Raw genomic sequence first — 27,177 nt, forward strand, 5'->3', positions numbered from 1 at the left:
CTTACCTGGGGGAGTCCTTACCTGGGAGTGTCCTTACCTGGAAGTGTCCTTACCTGGGGGAGTCCTTACCTACAGACGTCCTTGCCTGGGGGAGTCCTTACCTGGGGGAGTCCTTACCTGGGGGAGTCCTTACCTGAGGGAGTCTTTTCCTGGGGGAGTCTTTTCCTGGGGAGTCCTTACCTGGGAGTGTCCTTACCTGGAAGTGCCCTTACCTGGGGGAGTCCTTACCTACAGACGTCCTTGCCTGGGGGAGTCCTTACCTGGGGGAGTCCTTACCCGAGGGAGTCTTTTCCTGGGGGAGTCTTTTCCTGGGGGAGTCCTTACCTGGGGGAGTCCTTACCTGGGGGAGTCCTTACCTGGGGGAGGCCTTACCTGGGGGAGTCCTTACCTGGGAGTGTCCTTACCTGGAAGTGTCCTTACCTGGGGGAGTCCTTACCTACAGACGTCCTTGCCTGGGGGAGTCCTTACCTGGGGGAGTCCTTACCTGGGGGAGTCCTTACCTGGGGGAGTCCTTACCTGGGGGAGTCCTTACCTGGGGGAGTCTTTTCCTGGGGGAGTCTTTTCCTGGGGGAGTCCTTACCTGGGAGTGTCCTTACCTGGAAGTGTCCTTACCTGGGGGAGTCCTTACCTACAGACGTCCTTGCCTGGGGGAGTCCTTACCTGGGGGAGTCCTTACCCGAGGGAGTCTTTTCCTGGGGGAGTCCTTACCTGGGGGAGTCCTTACCTGGGGGAGTCCTTACCTGGGGGAGTCCTTACCTGAGGGAGTCTTTTCCTGGGGGAGTCTTTTCCTGGGGGAGTCCTTACCTGGGGGAGTCCTTACCTGGGGGAGTCCTTACCTGGGAGAGTCTTTTCCTGGGGGAGTCCTTACCTGAAGAAATCCTTACTTGGGGGAGTCCTTACCTGGGGAATTCCTTACTTGGGGGAGTCCTTACCTGAAGAAGTCCTTACCTGTGCGAGTCTTTTCCTGGGGGAGTCCTTACCTACAGATGTCCTTGCCTGAGGAAGTCCTTAACTGGGGGAGTCCTTACCTACAGACGTATTTACCTGCGAGAGTCCTTACTTGGGGGAGTTTTTACCCGGGGGAGACTTTTCCTGGGGGAGACTTTTCCTGGGGGAGTCCTTACCTGGGGGAGTCCTTACCTGGGGAGTCTTTATCTGGGGGAATCCTTACCTGGGGAGTCTTTATCTGGGGGAATCCATACCTGGGGAGTCTTTATCTGGGGGAATCCGTACCTGGGGGAATCCTTACCTGGGGGAGTCTTTATCTGGGGGAATCCGTACCTGGGGGAGTCTTTATCTAGGGGAATCCGTACCTGGGGGAGTCTTTATCTGGGGGGAATCCGTACCTGGAGAGTCTTTATCTGGGGGAATCCTTACCTGGGGGAATCCTTACCTGGGGGAGTCTTTATCTGGGGGAATCCATACCTGGGGAGTCTTTATCTGGGAGAATCCGTATCTGGGGAGTCTTTATCTGGGGGAATCCGTACCTGGGGAGTCTTTATCTGGGGGAGTCCTTACCTGGGGGAATCCGTACCTGGGGGAGTCTTTATCTGGGGGAATCCGTACCTGGGGGAGTCTTTATCTGGGGGAACCCGTACCTGGGGGAATCTGTACCTGGGGGATTCCGTACCTGGGGGAGTCTTTATCTGGGGGAGTCCTTACCTGGGGGAGTCTTTATCTGGGGGAACCCGTACCTGGGGGAATCCGTACCTGGGGGAATCGATACCTGGGGGAGTCTTTATCTGGGGGAATCCGTACCTGGGGGAGTCTTTATCTGGGGGAACCCGTACCTGGGGGAATCCGTACCTGGGGGAGTCCGTACCTGGGGGAGTCTACCTGAGGGAGTGCTAGCCTGAGGGAGTGCTAGCCTGAGGGAGTGCTAGCCTGAGGGAGTGCTAGCCTGCGGGAGTCTACCTGAGGGAGTGCTAGCCTGAGGGAGTGCTAGCCTGAGGGAGTGCTAGCCTGCGGGAGTCTACCTGAGGGAGTGCTAGCCTGAGGGAGTGCTAGCCTGAGGGAGTGCTAGCCTGAGGGAGTGCTAGCCTGAGGGAGTCTACCTGAGGGAGTGCTAGCCTGAGGGAGTGCTAGCCTGAGGGAGTGCTAGCCTGAGGGAGTGCTAGCCTGCCAGATTACTTGTCAAGGCATTTAGTTGTAGGTCACTTGACTTGTGACAGTCCTTATATGTCTGTGACATCTTTACTGTTGGTCTGTCTCTGTACCTTTGGGGTTCTTTACTTGTGACTTCTTCCAGTCTGGCTTCATCTGGTTGTATAGAAAAGTAGTTGGAGCACTCTATTGTGATAATATTACATGAGAGAAGACACTCACACACAAATAACAATTGTTTAGTCTGTTCAAACACTTTTCCTGGGTTTAGTTCTCAGATGTGGAGTACCTTCACCAAGACCAGAGACATAGTACAAGAGAACGAGAGCTACAGAGAGAGAGAAGAGAGGGAGGAGAGAGAGAGTGAATGAAAAGAGAGGGAGGAGAGCAATAAAGAGATGGGGAAATAAAGAGAAAGAGAAGAGAGAATGAATGTCAGTGTTACTGACCCATTGTTCCCTGGGCCAAGTTTTTCTGCAGGATTAAATGCATTGAAAAATGATGAATAGAACAGGCATCCTCATTGAAGTCAATGATACGACCGTTCCATTAATTCTATTTCTAATCATCTAATCCTATCAGTGACCTCTTGTTCTCAGGGCATAGTGAGTCAGACAAAAGTAATCACCCCAGAGTTGGGATGCCGCTAAATCAGACCTAATCAAACGCTCCCCACACCCAACTGCCAGATTGGGAAAAAGCTGCAGCAATAAAACAATTCTGATTATGACACCAGGGTTGACCTTACGTAAGGAAGTGTAGTTATCTTATGTAAGCACTGTTCTTAGGGTTTATAGGCAGAGAAAGCATTATAGTGTTTAAAGACAGAGGAAGCAGTATAGTGTTTATAGACAGAGGAAGCAGTATAGTACTTATAGACAAAGGAAGCAGTATAGTGTTTATAGACAGAGGAAGCAGTATAGTGTTTATAGACAGAGGAAGCAGTATAGTACTTATAGACAAAGGAAGCAGTATAGTGTTTATAGACAGAGGAAGCAGTATAGTGTTTATAGACAGAGGAAGCAGTATAGTGTTTATAGACAGAGGAAGCAGTACAGTGTTTATAGACATGGGAAGCAGTATAGTGTTTATAGACATGGGAAGCAGTATAGTGTTTATAGACAGAGGAAGCAGTATAGTGTTTATAGACAGAGGAAGCAGTATAGTGTTTATAGACAGAGAAATCAGTATAGTGTTTATAGACAGAGGAAGCAGTATAGTGTTTATAGACAGAGGAAGCAGTATAGTGTTTATAGACATGGGAAGCAGTATAGTGTTTATAGACATGGGAAGCAGTATAGTGTTTATAGACAGAGGAAGCAGTATAGTGTTTATAGACAGAGGAAGCAGTATAGTGTTTATAGACAGAGGAAGCAGTATAGTGTTTATAGACATGGGAAGCAGTATAGTGTTTATAGACAGAGGAAGCAGTATAGTGTTTATAGACAGAGGAAGCAGTATAGTGTTTATAGACATGGGAAGCAGTATAGTGTTTGTAGACAGAGGAAGCAGTATAGTGTTTATAGACAGAGGAAGCAGTATAGTGTTTATAGACAGAGGAAGCAGTATAGTGTTTATAGACAGAGGAAGCAGTATAGTGTTTATAGACATGGGAAGCAGTATAGTGTTTATAGACAGAGGAAGTAGTATAGTGTTTATAGACAGAGGAAGCAGTATAGTGTTTATAGACAGAGGAAGCAGTATAGTGTTTATAGACAGAGGAAGCAGTATAGTGTTTATAGACAGAGGAAGCAGTGTATTATTTATAGATAGAGGAAGCAGTATAGTGTTTATAGACATGGGAAGCAGTATAGTGTTTATAGACAGAGGAAGCAGTATAGTGTTTATAGACAGAGGAAGCAGTATAGTGTTTATAGATAGAGGAAGCAGTATAGTGTTTATAGACAGAGGAAGCAGTATAGTGTTTATAGACAGAGGAAGCAGTATAGTGTTTATAGACAGAGGAAGCAGTATAGTGTTTATAGATAGAGGAAGCAGTATAGTGTTTATAGACAGAGGAAGCAGTATAGTGTTTATAGACAGAGGAAGCAGTATAGTGTTTATAGACAGAGGAAGCAGTATAGTGTTTATAGACAGAGGAAGCAGTATAGTGTTTATAGACATGGGAAGCAGTGTATTATTTATAGACAGAGGAAGCAGTATAGTGTTTATAGACAGAGGAAGCAGTATAGTGTTTATAGACAGAGGAAGCAGTATAGTGTTTATAGACATGGGAAGCAGTGTATTATTTATAGACAGAGGAAGCAGTATAGTGTTTATAGACAGAGGAAGCAGTATAGTGTTTATAGACAGAGGAAGCAGTATAGTGTTTATAGACATGGGAAGCAGTGTATTATTTATAGACAGAGGAAGCAGTATAGTGTTTATAGACATGGGAAGCAGTGTATTATTTATAGATAGAGGAAGCAGTATAGTGTTTATAGACAGAGGAAGCAGTATAGTGTTTATAGACAGAGGAAGCAGTATAGTGTTTATAGACATGGGAAGCAGTGTATTATTTATAGATAGAGGAAGCAGTATAGTGTTTATAGACAGAGGAAGCAGTATAGTGTTTATAGAGAGTGTAGCAGAGCAGCATAGATAGTAGGATTGATGGTTAGCAGATGTTAACGCGAGTGAAGTGAAATGCTTGTGCTTCTAGTTCCGACCATGCAGTAATATCTAACAAGTAATCTAACCTAACAATTTCACAACAACTATCTTATACACACAGGTGTAAAGGAATGAATAAGAATATGTACATAAAAATGTATGAATGTGTGATGGCAGAATGGCATAGGCAAGATGCATTAGATGGTATAGAGTACAGTATGCACATATGAAAGAATAATGTAGGGTATGTAAACATTATATAAAGTGGCATTGTTTAAAGTGGCTAGAGATACATTTATTACATACATTTTTCCATTATTAAAGTGGCTAGAGATTAAGTCAGTATGTTGGCAGCAGCCACTCAATGTTAGTGATGGCTGTTTAACAGTCTGCTGGCCTTGAGATAGAAGCTGATTTTCAGTCTCTCGGTCCCAGCTTTGATGCACCTGTACTGATCTCACCTTCTGGATGATAGCGGGGTGAACAGGCAGTGGCTCGGGTGGTTGTTGTCCTTGATGATCTTTTTGGCCTTCCTGTGACATCGGGTGGTGTAGGTGTCCTGGAGGGCAGGTAGTTTGCCCCCGGTGATGCGTTGTGCAGACCTCACTACCCTCTGGAGAGCCTTACGGTTGTGGGCGGAGCAGTTGCCGTACCAGACGGTGATACAGCCCGACAGGATGCTCTCAATTGCGCATCTGTAAAAGTTTGTCAGTGTTTTTGGTGAGAAGCCAAATTTCTTCAGCCTCCTGAGGTTTAAGAGGCGCTGCTGCGCCTTCTTCACCACGCTGTCTGTGTGGGTGGACCTTTTCAGTTTGTCCGTGATGTGTACGCCGAGGAACTTAAAACTTTCCACCCTCTCCACTACTGTCCCGTCGATGTGGATAGGGGGCTGCTCCCTCTGCTGTTTCCTGAAGTCCACGATCATCTCCTTTGTTTTGTTGACATTGAGTGTGAGGTTATTATCCTGACACCACACTCTGAGGGCCCTCACCTCCTCCCTGTAGGCCGTCTCGTCATTGTTGGTAATCAAGCCTACCACTGTAGTGTCGTCTGCAAACTTGATGATTGAGTTGGAAGCGTGCATGGCTACGCAGTCATGGGTGAACAGGGAGTACAGGAGAGGGCTGAGAACTCACCCTTGTGGGACCCCTGTGTTGAGGACTTCAGGACCCAGTTGCACAAGGCGGGGTCGAGACTAGGATATGTTTTCCGCAAAGCGTCGAACCATAACATTAATGAATACGCTGATTCGGTGAGCGAGTTTATTTGCAAGTGATGTCGGTGATGTTGTACCCACAGTGTCTATTAAAACATTCCCCAACCAGAAACCGTGGATTGATGGCAGCATTCGTGCAAAACTGAAAGTGCGAACCACTGCTTTTAATCAGGGCAAGGTGACCGGAAACATGACCGCATACAAACAGAGTAGCTTTTCCCACCGCAAGACAATCAAACAAGCTAAGCGTCAGTATAGAGACAAAGTAGAGTCGCAATTCAATGGCTCAGACACGAGAGGTATGTGTCAGGGTCTACAGTCAATCACGGACTACAAAAGAAAAACCAGCCCCGTCGCGGACCACGATGTCTTGCTCCCAAACAAACTAAACAACTTCTTTGCTCGCTTTGAGGTCAATACAGTGCCACTGACACGGTCCTCTACCAAAACCTGCATGCTCTTCTTCTCTGCAGCCAACATGAGTAAAATATTTAAACATTTCAACCCTCGCAAGGCTGCAGGCCCAGACGGCATCACTAGTCGCGTCCTCAGAGCATGCGCAGACCAGCTGGCTGGTGTGTTTATGGACATATTCAATCAATCATTATCCCAGTCTGCTGTTCCCACATGCTTCAAGATGGCCACCATTATTCTTGTCCCCAAGAAAGTTAAGGTAACTGAATTAAATGACTACCACCCCGTAGCACTCACTTCCGTCATCATGAAGTGCTTTAAGAGACTAGTCAAGGACCATATCACCTCCACCCTACCTGACACCCTAGACCCACTCCAATTTGTTTACCGCCCCAATAGGTCCACAGACGACCCAATCGCAACCACACTGCACACTGTCCTAACCCATCTGGGCAAGAGGAATACCTATGTGAGAATGCTGTTCATCGACTACAGCTCAGCATTTAACACCATAGTACCCTCCAAACTCGTCATTAGCTCAGCATTTAACACCATAGTACCCTCCAAACTCGTCATTAGCTCAGCATTTAACACCATAGTACCCTCCAAACTCATCATTAGCTCAGTACATAACACCATAGTACCCTCCAAACTCATCATTAGCTCAGCATTTAACACCATAGTACCCTCAAACTCATCATTAGCTCAGTATATAACACCATAGTACCCTCAAACTCATCATTAGCTCAGTATTTAACACCATAGTACCCTCCAACTCGTCATGAAGCTACATGTTTCTGTTGTAACCGCTGTTCATCAGCCCTTCATGCCCCTTCATGGGGCGGCAGGGTAGCCTAGTGGTTAGAGCGTTGGACTAGTAACCGGAAGGTTGTGAGTTCAAACCCCCGAGCTGACAAGGTACAAATCTGTCGTTCTGCCCCTGAACTGGCAGTTAACCCACTGTTCCCAGGCCGTCATTGAAAATAAGAATGTGTTCTTAACTGACTTGCCTGGTTAAATAAAGGTAAAAATAAAAAATAAAAAATAAAAAAACACACCGTACACTGAGAAACAACAGATTAGGTGGTGGAGGAAATAAACCATAATGCTTTGTCCATGAAAAATAAAGCTTTGAATTAAATACAATGTCAATGTTCAATGCTCACTAATGGAAGGAAGAAATCAGGATATAATATGATGCTCTTCGGCTCGTTATGTTTATGAATCCCCTGATCTGATATAGAATGAATGACGATGACAGACACCTGAAGTAGGTGGAACAGAAGATGAGATGAATGGACAGACACCTGAAGTAGGTGGAACAGAAGATGAGATGAATGGACAGACACCTGAAGTAGGTGGAACAGAAGATGAGATGAATGCGAGACACTGGAAGAGAGAGAGGAGAGAGAGAGAGAGAAAGATGAAAGGAGAGAGAAAGATAGAAAGAGAGAGAGGAGAGAGAGAATGAGAGAGAGCGAGAGAGAGAGAGAGCGAGAGAGAGAGAGAAAGAGGGGGAACAGTCATTATATTTATCTAACATGTCCATAGATGTCATGCTGACTCATTTGACTCTGACTGCAATACCATTATCATTATGTTACAACATTTACAGGACTACATAAGACTACCCATATATCATCAGGAGTCATGTAGAGAATAGACAGGGTTCTCACTGAGTCACTGTAGTTATTTAACACTTCCAGACCTAATAGGGTGACACACACATAAACAGAGAGAGAGAGAGAGAGATGGACAGTTGTCATTGATACTACGACTCCTGAGACTTCTCCTGAATGGAGACAATGCTAGGGGCCTGCCAGCAATACTGACAATCAGACTGAATGGTACCATTGAAGGTGTGTTGTTATGGTAACAGTCATGGGTCCAGATTAGTGTTTTAGTGAGGGCTAGGAGAGTGTCTCAAATGGCACCCTGTTCCCTACATAATGCACTACTTTGAAGGAGATCCCATAGGGCTAATGGTCAAAATGTGTGCACTACGTAGGGAATATGGTGCCATTTGGGACTCAGGAACACCAACAAAACATTTCAAAACATGATTTCCTAAAAGGGTGATTTCTATCTTTCATTCTTTCATTCTGCCTGTTGCTCTGCAAGTCATTGATCTCCATGGCAACAGAGCTACTGACAGAAGGACAAAAACAGCAAAAATGGTCAGAAAGGCTTTACATTGACATTTTAGTCATTTAGTAGACGCTGTTATCCATAGAGACTTAAAGGAGAAATTAGGGTTAGGGTGCCTTGCTCATGGTCACATCAGCTGATCTTCCACCTAGTTGGTGGAAGTATTTGTATACACTGCCGATTTTGCAGGTTTTACTACTTGCAAAGCTGTGAGAGACCGAATCTAAAACAAAATCACATTGTATGATTTTTAAGTAATTAATTTGCATTTTATGAGGAAGGTGAGGGATCAGCCCAGAACTACACGGCAGGATATGGTCAATGACCTGAAGAGAGCTGGGACCACAGTCTGTTTTAGATTCTGTCTGATACCTATGATACAAATTACAGACCTCTACATGCTTTGTAAGTAGGAAAACCTGCAAAATCGACAGTGAATCAAATACTTGTTCTCCCCACTGTATATATAGACAGACAGTTCAAACAAGCTGAGCTGATCTGACATAGTCGTTTGACAGCTGTCATACAGAATATAAGTGATTATCTCTCTCTATTTCTCTATCCCTCCCTCCCTCTCTCTCACTGTCTATCTATCCCACTGTCTTTCTCTCTGGTCTCGCTCTCCTTCTGTCATTGTGGCCCTATTGTAATCCATTCCAATCATTCTAGAACATACCAGACAACGCAAATCTCATATACAGTAGATGAAGAAAACACAATCACACTACACAGGTCTATAGGAAATTATGGAGAGCGTGGGAGTATCAATGGGAAATATGGAGCAATCCAGTGAGAGAGAGAGAGAGAGAGAGAGAGGAGTGAGGGAGAGAGAGAGAGAAATAGAGAGTGAGAGATAGAAAGAGAGAGAGAAATAGAGAGAGAGAGAAATAGAGAGAGCGAGTGAGACGGAGATAGAAGAGATAAGAAGAGAGAGAAAGACAGGAAGAGGGACCATTGTTAAAGTAACAGACTAGATCAGGGGTACGTAACCCTGTACCAGGAGTGCTGCAGGAACTGCAGGGTTTTGTTCCAACTAGGCTTCACACCTGACCAACTGAGCTAATTGATCAAACCTGCCCAGAGTGTACAAAGCTATACATGTATGTACCTACTACACATACAAGAACCAACACAATATTTATATAATGATGGTATCTTCTGTGATGACAATCTAAAACCTGTCAACTTCCATATGAACAAGCAACGACATGCTGCTGTTGGCCTCAATTGTTGATATAGTATAGAACTATAATATGTGTGTGAGTGTTTGTTTGTTTCACAGTTCATTCTGAGATATCTGATGCCTGGATATGTGTACTAGAGAGAGGGGAGAGGTAGGAGAGGAGGAGAGCAAGGAGAGGAGGAGAGAGAGGAGAGGAAAGGAAGGAGATGAGGAGAGAGAGGAGAGGTAGAAGAGAGAGGAGAGGAAGGAAAGGAAAGGAGGAGATAGAGGAGAGGAGGAGAGAGAGGAGTAGAGAGGAAAGGAGGAGAGAGGGAAAAGGAAGGAGAGGAAGAGAGAGGAGAGGAGGAGAGGAAACTAAGGAGGAGAGAGAGGAGAGAGAGGAAACGAAGGAGAGGAGGAAAGGAAGGAGAAGAGGAGAGATGAGAGAGAGGAGAGGAGGAGAGAGAGGAAAGGAAGGAGAAGAGGAGAGAGATGAGAGGAGGAGAGGGGAGAGATGAGAGGAGGAGAGGGGAGAGATGAGAGGAGGAGAGGGGAGAGAGGAGAGGTAGGAGAGAGGAGAGGAGGAAAGAGGGGAGAGAAGGAGAGAGGGGAGAGAGGAGAGAGGGGAGAGGAGGAGAGAGAGGAAACGAAGGAGAAGAGGAGAGAGATGAGAGGAGGAGAGGGGAGAGATGAGAGGAGGAGAGGGGAGAGAGGAGAGGTAGGAGAGAGGAGAGGAGGAAAGAGGGGAGAGAAGGAGAGAGGGGAGAGAGGAGAGGAGGAGAGAGAGGAGAGAAGGAGGGAGGGGAGAGAAGAGGAGGAGAGAGAGGAGAGGAGGAAAGAGAGGAGAGGAGGAAAGATCGGGGAGATGTATCTTGCTGTGGAAAATATACAAATGTGTCTTGATGGGAAAACCCATGAGACAGATGAACTAGTGAATGAATCAGTGTTGCGTGAGTCAGTAGGACTAGACAGATGATGACTAGATGTTACAACAGATGACACACACACAACACAACAGACTATTGCATTTAACTTGATTAAAGTTCCGCTCAACCTTCAAGAGGCTCAGAGGAAAGGGTCAGGAAGCAGTCACACACGCAGACAGACGCAGGCTCACACACGTAAGAACACACACACATAGTTACGCAAGCACACACACACACAGACCCAAGCTCTCTGTCTCTCTCTCACTCACTCACACACACACACACACACACACACACACACACACACACACACACACACACACACACACACACACACACACACACACACACACACACACACACACACACACACACACACAGACCCAAGCTCTCTGAGCATTGTGATCCAGAGTCCAGGTTAAACCAGGGTCAGGATGGCCTGTCTTCTGAACACCATCATAAAGTTGTTGACTCTGCGACATGAGATTGTTTTTAAAAAGTGTTTCTTCCCTCTCTCCTGTCATCCTACTATGTCTACGCCTGCGTCCCAAACTGGCACCCTATTCCCTACATAGTGGACGTCTATTGGGCCCTGGTTAAAAGTAGTGCACTAAAGGGAATAGGGATGTCTTTTGGGATACAGCCTAAGACATCTGTTGTGTTTAATGCAGTTGAAAAGAGGAGACAATCACATTTCCTCAGCTGTTTGATCCGGGGTTACATGTGTGGTTACATGACTGTAGGTTTATTCCTCAGCTGTGAACACAACATGACATCACACCGAGGAGTCCGAGGACTATGGTTTTACAGTGTTGTTACATGACTGTAGGTTTATTCCTCAGCTGTGAACACAACATGACATCACACCGAGGAGTCCGAGGACTATGGTTTTACAGTGTTGTTACATGACTGTAGGTTTATTCCTCAGCTGTGAACACAACATGACATCACACCGAGGAGTCCGAGGACTATGGTTTTACAGTGTTGTTACATGACTGTAGGTTTATTCCTCAGCTGTGAACACAACATGACATCACACCGAGGAGTCTGAGGACTATGGTTCTACATGTGAAGTGTTGTTTGCTGAATGTGGACTTTCTTTCCCTGTTCTGTATGAAGACATTGTCGGACATTGTCATTCAGGTCGTTCCACGTTGCCTTTCGTCTCCCTTTGATATTTTAAGTAGAAATGATGCACCAATATTGAATTGTAAAATCTTGTTATATTAATTGAAGTGCCCTTTAATACAGACCACATGGAGAATTCAATAAATCAGATTTTTTTCTACGAATACAGACTTGCTCCGTGCCTCTGTGACCTCTAGGAACATTTGAACCCACCGAACCCTGACATTTCTCCAAGTTTTCAGCATCATTGTAAAGCCCTATTTATTTGTTGCTTTGAGAAAGTAACTTCTGAATATTATTATTTATTTGATGTGATTAGTGATTCATTTACATCTGTCTCTCATTTTAAAATCAACACCGTCTACGTGAACTGAACTCTCCTTTTAATACGGTGAAACTATTCTCTTTCAACCCTGTTACGGTCAACCCTGTAACGGTCAACCCTGTAACGGTCAACCCTGTAACGGTCAACCCGGTTACGGTCAACCCTGTTACGGTCAACCCTGTTACGGTCAACCCTGTTACGGTCAACCCTGTTACGGTCAACCCTGTTACGGTCAACCCTGTTACGGTCAACCCTGTTACAGTCAACCCTGTAACGGTCAACCCTGTTACGGTCAACCCTGTTACGGTCAACACTGTTACAGTCAACCCTGTAACGGTCAACCCTGTAACGGTCAACCCTGTAACGGTCAACCCTGTTACGGTCAACCCTGTTACGGTCAACCCTGTTATTTTATTTGACACTTACTATAGTCATGTTTTTAGTTAACCTCTTTACAGTGGAGGCTGCTGTGGGGATGACGGCTCATAATAAAGGCAGGAAACCATGTGTTGGATGTTGTTGATACCTTTACACTTATTCCGCTCCAGCCATTACCACGTGATCATCCTCCCCAATTAAGGTGCCACCAGCCTCCTGTGGCTCTTTATGACACAATGTTAAAACGAAATCTGATCAAAAGTGTTTTTGGGACCAAAAAGCTACAATTCTCAAAAGGTCCTGAACTGGTGCAACGATCTTTATTTCAGGTAGGCTACCCTAAGAATGGGTCAACCGGAGGAAGACATGTATATAAATTGCTCAACAGCATTCACTATGATCTGACAGAGCTGGCCTAGTTGGAACCCAAGCCTGCACACTCAGTGGTCCTCAACCAGAGAGTCAGACGGTGAAGATTGAACTTCGGATTGTGTTAGACTGCCATCTAGTGAGGATTCTCTAGAATGACTGCCTCTAGTGGTCTAGATTGAGTACTGCAGCCTCTCATGCAAAACTGGGCTTGGTGCTGTAGTTAGTGTTGGGACGTTCCATTGCAGTTTGCTATAGATTGATACAGAGAGGGGGAGAGGGAGGGAGGGAGCTCTATCAAAATATGGAGATACAGAATACAGGAAGGGAGAGAGAGAGAGAGAGGCAGAGAGAGAGAGGGAGACAGAGGGAGAGAGAAGTGACGAGGGGGTGAGAGAGAAGAAAGAGAGAGGGGGTGATACGAAGAGCGATAGAACGAGAGAGAGAGATACAGAGGGAGACAGGGAGTGATAGAGGGAGAGAGAGAGAGAAGAAAGAGAGAGGGGGTGATACGAAGAGCGATAGAACGAGAGAGAGAGATACAGAGGGAGACAGGGAGTGATAGAGGGAGAGAGAGAGAGAAGAAAGAGAGAGGGGGTGATACGAAGAGAGATAGAACAAGACAGAGAGATACAGAGGGAGACAGGGAGTGATAGAGGGAGAGAGAGAGAGAAGAAAGAGAGAGGGGGTGATACGAAGAGCGATAGAACGAGAGAGAGAGATACAGAGGGAGACAGGGAGTGTGTGATTGCCCTTCCAATATGACAATAGGTATTAGTGTTGTGGTGCCCAGCTCTACTCTAATGGCCTGGACACACAGCTACTCTCTACTGTAGTCACCACACTGCTGGTGGAGCACACACACACAAAAACACTTTCAGCACAAACTCACACTTACGCAAATTACATTTACGAGGACAAAAATGGACCATTTCTCAAATGATCATAATGTACAACTTGAACATATTCCAGCAGCAATTTCAGGGCTTATTTGATCATGAAGATATGAAGTACATAATCATTTTTCATACTACAACTATTACATCATAATTCACTGTGACATTTTCACCCTCATATTCTTCATCCATTTCTCATAATGCTGATACCATCTGTCTCATTTGTGCCGGAATCTTCTTCCCAATCATCCACGGCAAAACGAGACAATGTTGGCTTCTAACTGTTCCTAGACATTCTAACTGTTCCTAGACATTCTAACTGTTCCTAGACATTCTAACTGTTCCTAGACATTCTAACTGTTCCTAGACATTCTAACTGTTCCTAGACATTCTAACTGTTCCTAGACATTCTAACTGTTCCTAGACATTCTAACTGTTCCTAGACATTCTAACTGTTCCTAGACATTCTAACTGTTCCTAGACATTCTAACTGTTCCTGGACATTCTAACTGTTCCTAGACATTCTAACTGTTCCTAGACATTCTAACTGTTCCTAGACATTCTAACTGTTCCTAGACATTTTAAATGTTCCTAGACATTCTAACTGATCCTAGACATTCTAACTGATCCTAGACATTCTAAATGTTCCTAGACATTCTAACTGTTCCTAGACATTCTAACTGTTCCTAGACATTCTAACTGTTCCTAGACATTCTAACTGTTCCTGGACATTCTAACTGTTCCTAGACATTCTAACTGTTCCTAGACATTCTAACTGTTCCTAGAAATTCTAAATGTTCCTAGACATTCTAACTGTTCCTGGACATTCTAAATGTTCCTAGACATTCTAACTGTTCCTGGACATTCTAACTGTTCCTGGACATTCTAAATGTTCCTGGACATTCTAAATGTTCCTAGACATTCTAACTGTTCCTGGACATTCTAACTGTTCCTGGACATTCTAAATGTTCCTAGACATTCTAACTGTTCCTGGACATTCTAAATGTTCCTAGACATTCTAACTGTTCCTGGACATTCTAACTGTTCCTAGACATTCTAAATGTTCCTAGACATTCTAACTGTTCCTGGACATTCTAAATGTTCCTAGACATTCTAACTGTTCCTGGACATTCTAAATGTTCCTAGACATTCTAAATGTTCCTAGACATTCCTTGACATTGCTTTCTAAATGTTCTAAAGCAGGAGTCTCATGTAACCCCTGCTTTAAGAGGTATTTAAACTGTATTACTACGCTGGCTGTTTAAATCCAAGTTATGCCTTTATCTTCTGTTGGAACCCAAGTCCTGCTGGGTAGATCCACACAGAAAGAACAGCAGGCCAAGAACCCAAAACATCTGCAAGAGGAGAATATAGAAATAGAATGGATAGAATAAAAATGAGGTGTGAGGTTGACCATGAGGTTAGATTTTAACAGTGAGGAGGCAAAATGAGATGTGAGATTGACCATGAGGTTAGATTTTAACAGTGAGGACGCAAAATGAGGTGTAAGGTTGACCATGAGGTTAGATTTTAACAGTGAGGAGGCATAGGAGGAAGATGTGCTTTATCTTGCCAATGTGAGGCTTTTTATTTGCTAAGTGAGGATAAATGAGCCGGGGAACTGTACAATTACTTACAAAATCAAATAGGACGATGAACAGAAAGGCAGGTCTAATAAACTGACATGATTAACATAAAACTCTAACAGAAGACCACCAGGGCTTCAATTCCTGTAAAACCAGCAGCATGCCACCCTGTTATTTGTCTATCCTGCCTGTCTCTCTCAAACAATGGCTTGCTTCTTGTAGCAATACCCATTACCCAGAATGCATCGCAAACCCTACCAATTACCTAATTGACAATCAACTTCAATGAAGGTATGAAAATGGAACACAAACACATTCAGGTCATAAACATACATGTTACCATCAAACCACACTTTCAATAATGGTGTTCACATGATTTAAAACAACATTCCCCCGGGAATAAGCTACTACCACAATAACCCTTACCGTAAAAACCCTTACCGTAAAAACCCTTACCGTAAAAACCCTTGCCTCCATTTGACGTCACAACTATGAGCAGGAAATGGACCAAACCCTCTTGCGTCAATGAGTCAATAAAAGATCATTGTTGACATTTATTTTGTTCTACTATACCTGCAACTTGTGATCACTGAATGCGCCCACAGAAAGAGCTATATTAACTGGAGACGCACCAGTGCAACTTTGGTTTTAGAAATGGGGAGGCATAACTGCTCTCTGAGGCGTCCGCATGGTCCTAAAGCACACCGGAACCCAGTTTTGTATCACAGTGCAATGATAAAACTGGGGGGGACAAACATGCAATTTGAGAATGCCCCTGTGGAGATGCACATCAAAAGGTTTCAGCGCCAAACCAATAATCCTGACGCTCCAAAGTCAAACTCATAACAGACAGGTTTCTTTGACAGGTGATCAACAATAACATGACTAACCCCACATTATTACACTAAATACATGAGATTCTTAACCCCTACACCATGTCTGGTCATTTATAACAGCAAGTCTTTAGATCAAGTGAAGTATGACATTATGACAATAGTCACATGAGGATTCTTATCAAAAGGCTTTAGGAAAGGCAAAACGTTTGTTCACTGAAGTAGCTACAACAGTATTTGTGTAGAGGACAACCAGCCTCACCTTTCTCCCATCCAATCTACAATGAACTCATCTCATATCCTTTCTTTCCTTTCCACTTTATTTTTCTTCTTCCTGGTGAATTAACTCTTCCTATAGTCTATGTCCTGTCAGTATCTCTACATGTCCTTCCTTCCTCTCCTCCTCTCTATCCCTCCCTTTCCTCTTTCTGACATTTCCTCTCTATCCCTCCCTTTCCTCTTTCTGACATCTCCTCTCTATCCCTCCCTTTCCTCTTTCTGACATCTCCTCTCTATCCCTCCCTTCCCTCTTTCTGACATCTTCTCTCTATCCCTCCCTTCCCTCTTTCTGACATCTCCTCTCTATCCCTCCCTTTCCTCTTTCTGACATCTCCTCTCTATCCCTCCCTTTCCTCTTTCTGGCATCTCCTCCTCTCTATCCCTCCCTTTCCTCTTTCTGACATATCCTCTCTATCCCTCCATTTCCTCTTTCTGACATCTTCTCTCTATCCCTCCCTTTCCTCTTTCTGACATCTCCTCCTCTCTATCCCTCCCTTTCCTCTTTCTGACATCTCCTCCTCTCTATCCCTCCCTTTCCTCTTTCTGACATCTCCTCCTCTCTATCCCTCCCTTTCCTCTTTCTGGCATCTCCTCTCTATCCCTCCCTTCCCTCTTTCTGACATCTCCTCCTCTCTATCCCTCCCTTTCCTCTTTCTGGCATCTCCTCCTCTCCATCCCTCATTTTCTACTAGTCCCATCGCTCTATTCCTTTAATCTGAAATGTTGAGGATTAAAAAGGCATCCCGTTTCCCCTGTAATTCTCCCCCCCCCTCCCTCTCAATTCTGTCAAACTGGTGATTTGCAGGGTGAGTGAGTGAGGAAAAGAACGGTAAAGGGCTGATATTGACTAAATTGAAGGGTAATCAAGGGAACATTAATGGAGTGAAAGAGAGAGAGAGAGAGAAATAACCGACTATAGCATCACCTTGCTCTCCTAATTTATCCTGACTTTAGCACCATGTGTGAGGGTTTCCACCAATTCAAGGAGCTTTGACCAGAGACACATGGCGACCGCATGGCAACCTAGTCTCTCAATAGACCAATCGGATCATTGATTCAGCAGTTAGGAGGACCTCATTGGCTGGATTATCATCTTGATTATCATCAACATCAGTAGTGTTCTATTGGTGGCTGAAGAGCTCAATTCTGGGATAGATTAGAACTTTAGGTTTGGACCAGGACTTTGGCTGGAGAGTTTATGTAATAGCTAACTGGAGAGAGGGAGGGAGAGGGAGGGAGAGGAGAGGGACGGGGCACGGGACAGAGGGAAAGAGAGGGGGAGGAGAGGAGGACTCAGAGAAAAAGAAAAGCTGATGGGAAATAAGAGAAGCAAAATGAGGAAGGTAAGGGATTATTCCTCAATTATTTACTGTCGTTTAGATTATTTGGGTATTTAGTATTGGAGATCTATTGATTCTATAGATGTGAGAGAGACAGATGTATGTTTTCTTTTTTTTACTGTAGGCGGTGTGAAAGTTACCTTTCTAAGACTTGCAATGTGCATCACTTCAAAAAAATCTACATTGTTTCTTGCACATTGACTTTTAGCTGAATCAGAAATATCATTTTTTAAATGTTTATTAGCATTGACGACACTGAGATGACTGTACAGAATATTGGTTCATACACGCTGCTAGGAATGACTGAAACCAGGAAGCATTGCTACTTTAGTAACAGCATACTGGTTCATACACGCTGCTAGGAATGACTGAAACCAGGAAGCATTGCTACTTTAGTGACAGCATACTGGTTCATACACGCTGCTAGGAATGATTGAAACCAGGAAGCATTGCTACTTTAGTGATCTGGTCTACAGCCTAGTGTGTCTTAGAACAATAAGGAACAGGACTGAACAACTGCTTCACTCACCTGCCATTTTTATTGGCTTAACACACCTTTTCTGATCATTCTGATTGGTTGGCATGTGGTTGGTTAATCGATCTGATTGGTTCCCCTCCCTAAGGGGGTATTGCCCTCGGAGGGGAGCGGAGCCCCATTGGCTGCGGCGGCAATGCCGGGGGGTGTGGGGGCCCTGGAGGAAGAAGAGGAGGAAAATGAAAGGAGAAGAGTGTTTGAGGAGCCTTTGTGTGCTGTGGTCCAGAACTGCACCGTTCTACACAACATCGTGGGCCCCGCCTGCATCTTCCTCAGAGAGGCGTTCATTCAGAGCCAGCTCGTATGTAACCTTACAGAGATACACACACACACACACACACACACACACACGCACACATGCATGCACGCACGCAGTCAGGCACACACGCACGCACTAATGTAAACTACATACTATACTGATATAATAGTCATCCATTTATCGATTTCAGACATTTTGTCTGAACAAATCGACAGTTCTCTGTGGTCCTTGACGGAACTTTTAAAAGAGTGTAACACCATATGAGCTTGTACGTTCACCAAGATCTTACATCCATCCCATAATATCATTACCATCATGATCCCTTCATCAAACGTCACCCTATCCACAGCTCTGATCCTATCCACACTCAACACCCATTCCACAGCACTGATCCTATCCACAGCTCTGATCCTATCCACAGCTCTGATCCTACCCACTCACCACCCTGTCCACAGTTCTGATCCTATCCACTCACCACCCTGTCCACAGCTCTGATCCTATCCACTCACCACCCTGTCCACAGCTCTGATCCTACCCACTCACCACCCTGTCCACAGCTCTGATCCTATTCACTCACCACCCTGTCCACAGCTCTGATCCTATCCACTCACCACCCTGTCCACAGCTCTGATCCTATCCACAGCTCTGATCCTATCCACTCAACACCCTGTCCACAGCTCTGATCCTATCCACTCACCACCCTGTCCACAGCTCTGATCCTATCCACAGCTCTGATCCTATCCACTCACCACCCTGTCCACAGCTCTGATCCTATCCACAGCTCTGATCCTATCCACTCACCACCCTGTCCACAGCTCTGATCCTATCCACAGCTCTGATCCTATCCACTCACCACCCTGTCCACAACTCTGATCCTATCCACTCACCACCCTGTCCACAGCTCTGATCCTGTCCACAGCTCTGATCCTATCCACTCAACACCCTGTCCACAACTCTGATCCTATCCACAGCTCTGTTCCTGTCCACTCACCACCAAATCCAAAGCGCTGATCCTATGCACAGCTCTGATCCTATCCACTCATCACCCTATCCACAGCTCTGATCCTATCCACAGCTCTGATCCTACCCACTCACCACCCTGTCCACAGCTCTGATCCTATCCACTCACCACCCTGTCCACAGCTCTGATCCTATCCACAGCTCTGATCCTACCCACTCACCACCCTGTTCACAACTCTGATCCTTTCCACTCACCACTCTGTCCAAAGCTCTGATCCTATCCACTCACCACCCATTCCACAGCTCTGATCCTATCCACAGCTCTGATCCTACCCACTCACCACCCTGTTCACAACTCTGATCCTTTCCACTCACCACTCTGTCCAAAGCTCTGATCCTATCCACTCACCACCCATTCCACAGCTCTGATCCTATCCACAGCTCTGATCCTATCCACTCACCACCCTGTCCACAGCACTGATCCTATCCACAGCTCTGATCCTATCCACAGCTCTGATCCTATTCGCAGCTTTGATCCTATCCACAGCTCTGATCCTATCCACTCACCACCCTATCCACAGCACTGATCCTATCCACAGCACTGATCCTATCCACAGCTCTGATCCTATCCACAGCTCTGATCCTATCCACAGCTCTGATACTATCTGCAGCTCTGATCCTATCCACAGCTCTGATCCTATCCACAGCTCTGATCCTATCCACAGCTCTGATCCTATCCACAGCTCTGATACTAGCCACTCACCACCCTGTCCACAGCACTGATCCTATCCACAGCTCTGATCCTATCCACTCACCACCCTGTCCACAGCACTGATCCTATCCACAGCTCTGATCCTATCCACAGCTCTGATCCTATCCACTCACCACCCTATCCACAGCACTGATCCTATCCACAGCTCTGATCCTATCCACAGCTCTGATCCTATCCACTCACCACCCTATCCACAGCACTGATCCTATCCACAGCTCTGATCCTATCCACAGCACTGATCCTATCCACAGCTCTGATCCTATCCACAGTTCTGATCCTATCCACTCACCACCCTGTCCACAGCACTGATCCTATCCACAGCTCTGATCCTATCCACAGCTCTGATCCTATCCACTCACCACCCTCTCCACAGCACTGATCCTATCCACAGCACTGATCCTGTCCACAGCTCTGATATTATCCACTCACCACCCTATCCACAGCACTGATCCTGTCCACAGCTCTGATACTATCCACTCACCACCCTATCCACAGCACTGATCCTATCCACAGCTCTGATACTATCCACTCACCACCCTATCCACATCACTGATCCTATCCACAGCTCTGATACTATCCACTCAATATTAGGTTATATTTCTATGACACCAGCATCTCCCCTGTGACATCATCATCACCATTTCATTCTGAGCAGCATGATTGGAGGAAACCACTTCTACATCATCTCCACCAAAGATCATCTGCCAACCCTGTGAGTGTCCCATATCCATTGAATCTGCTATAAACTGTTGTTAGTCATTTTCTTTACATATAGAGCACCGTGCCACATTATTTTAGCAAGCAACACGTTCTATGGTAGACCACATCCTGCTGTGTTTTATGTTATAATCTCCCAGTGGGATTAATACTGTGAAATTGTATCAATGATGATAATGTCCAATTAGTGTAAGAACTGTTTGAAAAGAGCACCTGAAAATTCTGCTTGTTTTGAATGGCTGGATTTTTGGCCTGCCTGGTGACATCACCAGTTGATTTAAGTTAATAGACCAATAGCAAAGGGAGATTCAAACCTCACTGCCCGATAACAGCTATTTTTCAGGTTACATTTGCCTCCCATTTGTCTCAATTATATCCCTTGCTCAGACCACTCCCAGACATTCCTAGCAAAAGTATTGCTTGAGAAACGTCATTTAGCTAAAAAGCCACTTTTTGATCATTTGAATTAAAAACAATTACAGTAAGGGATACGTAGGGATTTTTGCACTTCCCAAGAGTTAGATGACCTTGTGTATACCATTTTTATGTCTGCATGCAGTTTGAAGGAAGCAATGACTGCATGCTAGCTGTACCTGTAGACTTCCAGCCATTGCTCTAACGCTACTTAGCATTGGCTCGCAAAACTACCTCTAACTTCCTTAATACTGGACGCAGAGACATACAGAAAAAAGGTATCCACGAGTTGAGATGCCTCTGGGGAAGTAGATAAAGGTATCCATGAGTTGAGATGCCTCTGGGGAAGTAGATAAAGGTATCCACGAGTTGAGATGCCTCTGGGGAAGTAGATAAAGGGAACCAAAACCCTGAAGGATCCCTTTAATTGATACCCAGAAAGGACTTGATCGAGATAAAATCCTTAAAGTTTCTACATTTTGAGTAGAACAAACAAAGATAAAAGAGAACAAAGTCCTAGAACAGATTGTTCTGTAGATGCTGTTGAAGACAGAGTGTGTGGCGATGACATGGTCAGTGCTCAGCCTGTTCCTCAACGTTGTAATTTAGATGATGGATTCATCTCCTGCTCACCGAGCGAGCAGCGTCTGATATGGCCTCTTATTCCAGATTAATGTCTTTGTTCGAGTGAGAAGAGATCATATTGTCTCAGTCCCAAGTGGCACCCTATTCCCTATTTAGTGCACTACTTTTAACCAGGGCTCTGGTCAAAAGTAGTGCAATACATAGGGAATATGGTGCCATTTTGTACACAGCCACAATCACACACATAGGGGAGTAATTTCCTGATAGCAGCTATGCTAGGCTAATGCTAAGTACTATTAGCTAGGTGTTTTTTTCCCATTTGGGCCAGGTACTTAGAGTAACTGACGAGCTAGCACTTGATAGAGGATCTGTCCTTAGATGGACTGTTGAGGAGAAATATCACGTGGGGAGATGGTGTGGTTTTGATTCTGTCATTATGAGTTGGAGATGCTTATTAGTGATGGGTATTTCATGAACCAACAGCTTTTTTTGATGAACGTTGGAAATCGAATCGCATTAGTGAAAGAGCCGTTCATTTGGCACCCTGATTTGCATACTGCTGCTACTGCTTTATGAGCTCAAAACAATGATTATCTGCAGATACGTTACAGCAACATTATCTAACGTTACAACATTATCTAAAGAGGGTGAATCCTCACTGCAGAAACAATACATAGCAGGGAGAGCACGTCATTCTGGTCGCTCATTTTAGCAATGCGTAACAAAAATTGCAGCAGATCTACGTTAACACTTTGGCCAGGTAAACAATGCATTTGAATATGCATATAACGGTCTGATATAATGGTAGCATACTTTACGTTAGAGATGTTTCAATGTGTTCACGGTTCTGAAGAGCCGTTCGGCAGCCAAACGATGTGACTCACAGAACAGTTTCAGGAACGCCCATCCCTCATGCTGATGGGAGGCCAGCATAGAGGCATGTGGGCAGGGATTGTCAATTTGAAAGCGATGGACCATTTGAACCAACCAGAGAGTGTAGTACTGCTATCTATACAGGGCTGCCAATCGATCAGATCATTAGAACCTATTCTACAAAGGTTTGACCTAAAAGCTACAAAGGCGAGGAGGGTAAATGGAAGGGATTCGGACCATTTGAACCACTCATGGAATTATGAGTTAGAATGGCATAAGGGTTAATAGTCTATTGATACGGAACACAAAGTACTGGTTATGTAATCCTACAATCCCCTGTTCTCTGAAATGGAGAGGAAAGCTGATCTCATGTCTGAGACCAGTTGGAGGTGTCTGTAGGTCCAGAGTGGATTTATGAGCTATGATGGTGCATATTGCTGGGGATATGAACCTATAAGAGCTGTGATGATGCGTATTGCTGGGGATATGAACCGATAAGAGCTATGATGATGCATGTTGCTGGGGATATGAACCTATAAGACCTGTGATGATGCGTATTGCTGGGGATATGAACCTATAAGAGCTGTGATGATGCGTATTGCTGGGGATATGAACCAATAAGAGCTATGATGATGCGTATTGCTGGGGATATGAACCTATAAGAGCTATGATGATGCGTATTGCTGGGGATATGAACCCATAAGAGCTATGATGATGCGTATTGCTGGGGATTTGAACCTATAAGTCCAACCAAGCCCCAACACCTTGGTTGGAAGGTGAAAGTCTAAATACAATTGTGTGTGTCTGTGTGTAAACAAGTCGATGAGCATAGTGCCTATCATCATTAGTAATTTATATTGATGAGCATAGTGCCTATCATCATTAGTAATTTATCTTGATGAGCATAGTGCCTATCATCATTAGTAATTTATCTTGATACTGTTTAGCATGCATATAATCTCTCTCCTGTTCACTCTAATCCAATCCTGTTGTATTACTATTCCTGGTGATGTGGTTGTGATGTCATTGGCTGTCAGTCACAGAGCAGAGCAGAAGACAGAACACATGTGAAACAAGGCCATTGGGACACATTCCAAACTCTCCAGCCACCCTAGAAAGCACACGGCTGGGAGAAAGTGGGTATGCTTAGGCAAATTGTTTCAACAAAAGTAGAGCAAATCTCTCAATTGCTGTGAATTAGAAGCCATTGTGCATTTAGATTACATCATAGTATTAACACTGACGTTCGGGTCATCATTCTAATAACATGTTAGTAGTCACGTGCTTAGCAGATGTTATTGCGGGTGGAGCAAAAGGCTTGTTTGCGGGTGGAGCAAAAGGCTTGTTTGCGGGTGGAGCAAAATGCTTGTTTGCGGGTGTAGGGAAAATCTTTCTGACATTCATCAGAAAGAATGACAAAGCTTTTGATATCATTGAGATAAATGATGGACTTGATGGAGTTTGTGAACGAGAGATTTGTGCCTTTACTTTTAGCAAACAGATGTTGCTTATTATGGCTGCGTCATCACCTCAGCATCAGTTGTGTTGTTACTATCCTCCACCATCCAAACTCAATGCATCCTATAGAAGTATCTCTGGTTTAGGACTCAAAACATTACTGTATTTATTTTTCATTTGTATTTAACCTGTATTTAACTAGGCAAGTCAGTTAAGAACAAATTATTATTTACAATGACGGCCTACCAAAAGGCAAAAGGCCTCCTGCGGGGACGGGGGCAATATAAATATAGGACAAAACACACATCACAACAAGAGAGACAACACTACATAAAGAGAGACCTAAGACAACAACATGGCAAGACAGCAACACATGACAACACAGCATGGTAGCAACACAACATGGTACAAACATTATTGGGCACAGTCAACAGCACAAAGGTCAAGAAGGTAGAGACAACAGTACATCACACTTAGCAGCCACAACTGTCAGTAAGAGTGTCCATGATTGAGTCTTCGAATGACTGAGATAAAACTGTCCAGTTTGAGTGTTTGTTGCAGCAAGTTCCAGTCACTAGCTGCAGCGAACTGAAAACACGAGTATATCCTAAGAAAACTCCCTCGGTTAGAACTCTTTATTTCGCTAATTATGTCACTTCTGAAGGTAATTGTTTGCACCAGATGTTATTTAGGGGCTTCATAGCAAACAGGTGAATACATAAGAATGGACCACTTTTCAGTAAAGTCATTTTTTTAAATTTCACTTCACCAATTTGGACTATTTTGTGTATGTCCATTACATGAAATCCAAATAAAAATCTATTTAAATGACAGATTGAAATGCAACAAAATAGGAAAAACACCAAGGGGGATGAATACTTTTGCAAAGCACTGTATCTCTGGTTTAGGACTCAATACGTTACTGTAACATACAGTTGAAGTCAGAAGTTTACATACAATTAGGTTGGAGTCATTAAATCTTGTTTTCAACAACTCCACAAATTTCTTGTTAACAAACTATAGCTTTGGCAAGTCGGTTAGGACATCTACTTTGTGTATGACAAGTAATTTTTCCAAAAATTGCTTACAGACAGATTATATTTCACTGTATCACAATTCCAGTGGGTCAGAAGTTAACATACACTATGTTCACTGCGCCTTTAAACAGCTTGGAAATTTCCAGAAAATGATGTCATGGCTTTAGAAGCTTCTGATAGACAAATTTACATAATTTGAGTCAAGTGGAGGTGTGCCTGTGAATGTATTTCAAGGCCTACCTTCAAACTCAGTGCCTCTTTGCATGACATCATGGGAAAATCAAAAGAAGCAATTTCTAAATGCCCGAAGGTACCAGGTTCATCTGTACAAACAATAGTACATAAGTATAAACACCATGGGACCACGCAGCCGTCATACCGCTCAGGAAGAAGACGCCTTCTGTCTCCTAGAGATGAACGTACTTTGGTGCAAAAAGTGCAAATCAATCCCAGAACAACAGCAAAGGACCTTGTGAAGATGCTGGAGGAAACAGGTACAAAAGTATCTATATCCACAATAAAATGAGTCCTATATCAACATAACCTGAATGGCCGCTCAACAAGGAAGAAGCCACTGCTCCAAAACCGCCATAAAAAAGCCAGACTATGGTTTGAAACTGCACATGGGGACAAAGATTCTACTTTTTGGAGAAATGTCCTCTGGTCTGATGAAACAAAAATAGAACTGTTTAGCCATTATGACCATCGTTATGTTTGGAGGGAAAAGGGGGAGGCTTGCAAGTCAAAGAACACCATCCCAACCGTGAAGCACAGCATCATGTTGTGGGGGTGCTTTGCTGCAGGAGGGACTGGTGCACTTCACAAAATAGATGAAATCATGAGGATGGAAAAATATGTGGATATATTGAAGCAACATCTCAAGACATCAGTCAGGAAGTTAAAGCTTGGTCGCAAATGGGTCTTCTAAATGGACAATATCCCCAAGCATACTTCCAAAGTTGTGGCAAACTGGCTTAAGGGCAACAAAGTCAAGGTACTGGAGTGGCCATCAGAAAGCCCTGACCTCAATCCCATAGAAAAATTGTGGGCAGAACTGAAAAAGCGTGTGTGAGCAAGGAGGCCTACAAACCTGACTCAACTCTGTCAGGAGTTGAAATTCACAGAACTTATTGTGGGAAGCTTGTGGAAGCCTACTCGAAACGTTTGACCCAAGTTAAACATTTTAAGGCAATGCTACCAAATACTAATTGAGTGTGTGAACATTTCTGACCCACTGGGAATGTGATGAAAAAAATAAAAGCTGAAATAAATCATTCTCTCTGCTATTATTCTGACATTTCACATTATTAAAATAAAGTGGTGATCCTAAATGACCTAATACAGTGAATTTTTACAAAAAAACTGAGTTTAAATGTATTTGGCTAAGGTGTATGTAAACCTCCGACTTCAACTGTATATCCTACAGAAGAATCTCTGGTTTAGGACTCAATACGTTACTGTAACATATATCCTACAGAAGAATCTCTGGTTTAGGACCCAATACGTTACTGTAACATATATCCTATAGAAGAATCTCTGGTTTAGGACCCAATACGTTACTGTAACATATATCCTATAGAAGAATCTCTGGTTTAGGACCCAATACGTTACTGTAACATATATCCTACAGAAGAATCTCTGGTTTAGGACCCAATACGTTACTGTAACATATATCCTATAGAAGAATCTCTGGTTTAGGACCCAATACGTTACTGTAACATATATCCTATAGAAGAATCTCTGGTTTAGGACCCAATACGTTACTGTAACATATATCCTACAGAAGAATCTCTGGTTTAGGACTGAGGCTGTACAGGCTTGGTGATATTAAAAAAGGTTTTCTGAGTGCAT

The 27,177-nt window shown here is 44.1% G+C and overlaps 1 protein-coding gene across 2 annotated transcripts in view; it reads left to right on the top strand.

The window, feature by feature from the left end:
* Positions 1 to 27,177, top strand: part of LOC116372116 (calcium-binding protein 2-like) — a 45,879-nt gene that overhangs the window by 3,805 nt on the left and 14,897 nt on the right. The window contains exons 1-2 of one of the 2 annotated variants that reach the window (XM_031821219.1): positions 17,625 to 17,719; positions 18,340 to 18,552. The exons of the other annotated variant lie outside the window; for it this stretch is intronic. Coding sequence (XP_031677079.1) covers positions 17,690 to 17,719; positions 18,340 to 18,552 — 243 coding nt within the window. The 5' untranslated portion in view covers positions 17,625 to 17,689. Of the gene's footprint in view, positions 1 to 17,624; positions 17,720 to 18,339; positions 18,553 to 27,177 lie in introns of those variants that run through there. 2 annotated transcript variants of the gene reach the window in all.

Source organism: Oncorhynchus kisutch, unplaced genomic scaffold (assembly GCF_002021735.2).
Source record: "Oncorhynchus kisutch isolate 150728-3 unplaced genomic scaffold, Okis_V2 scaffold3927, whole genome shotgun sequence".
In the NCBI taxonomy this organism is placed as follows: Eukaryota; Metazoa; Chordata; class Actinopteri; order Salmoniformes; family Salmonidae; genus Oncorhynchus; species Oncorhynchus kisutch.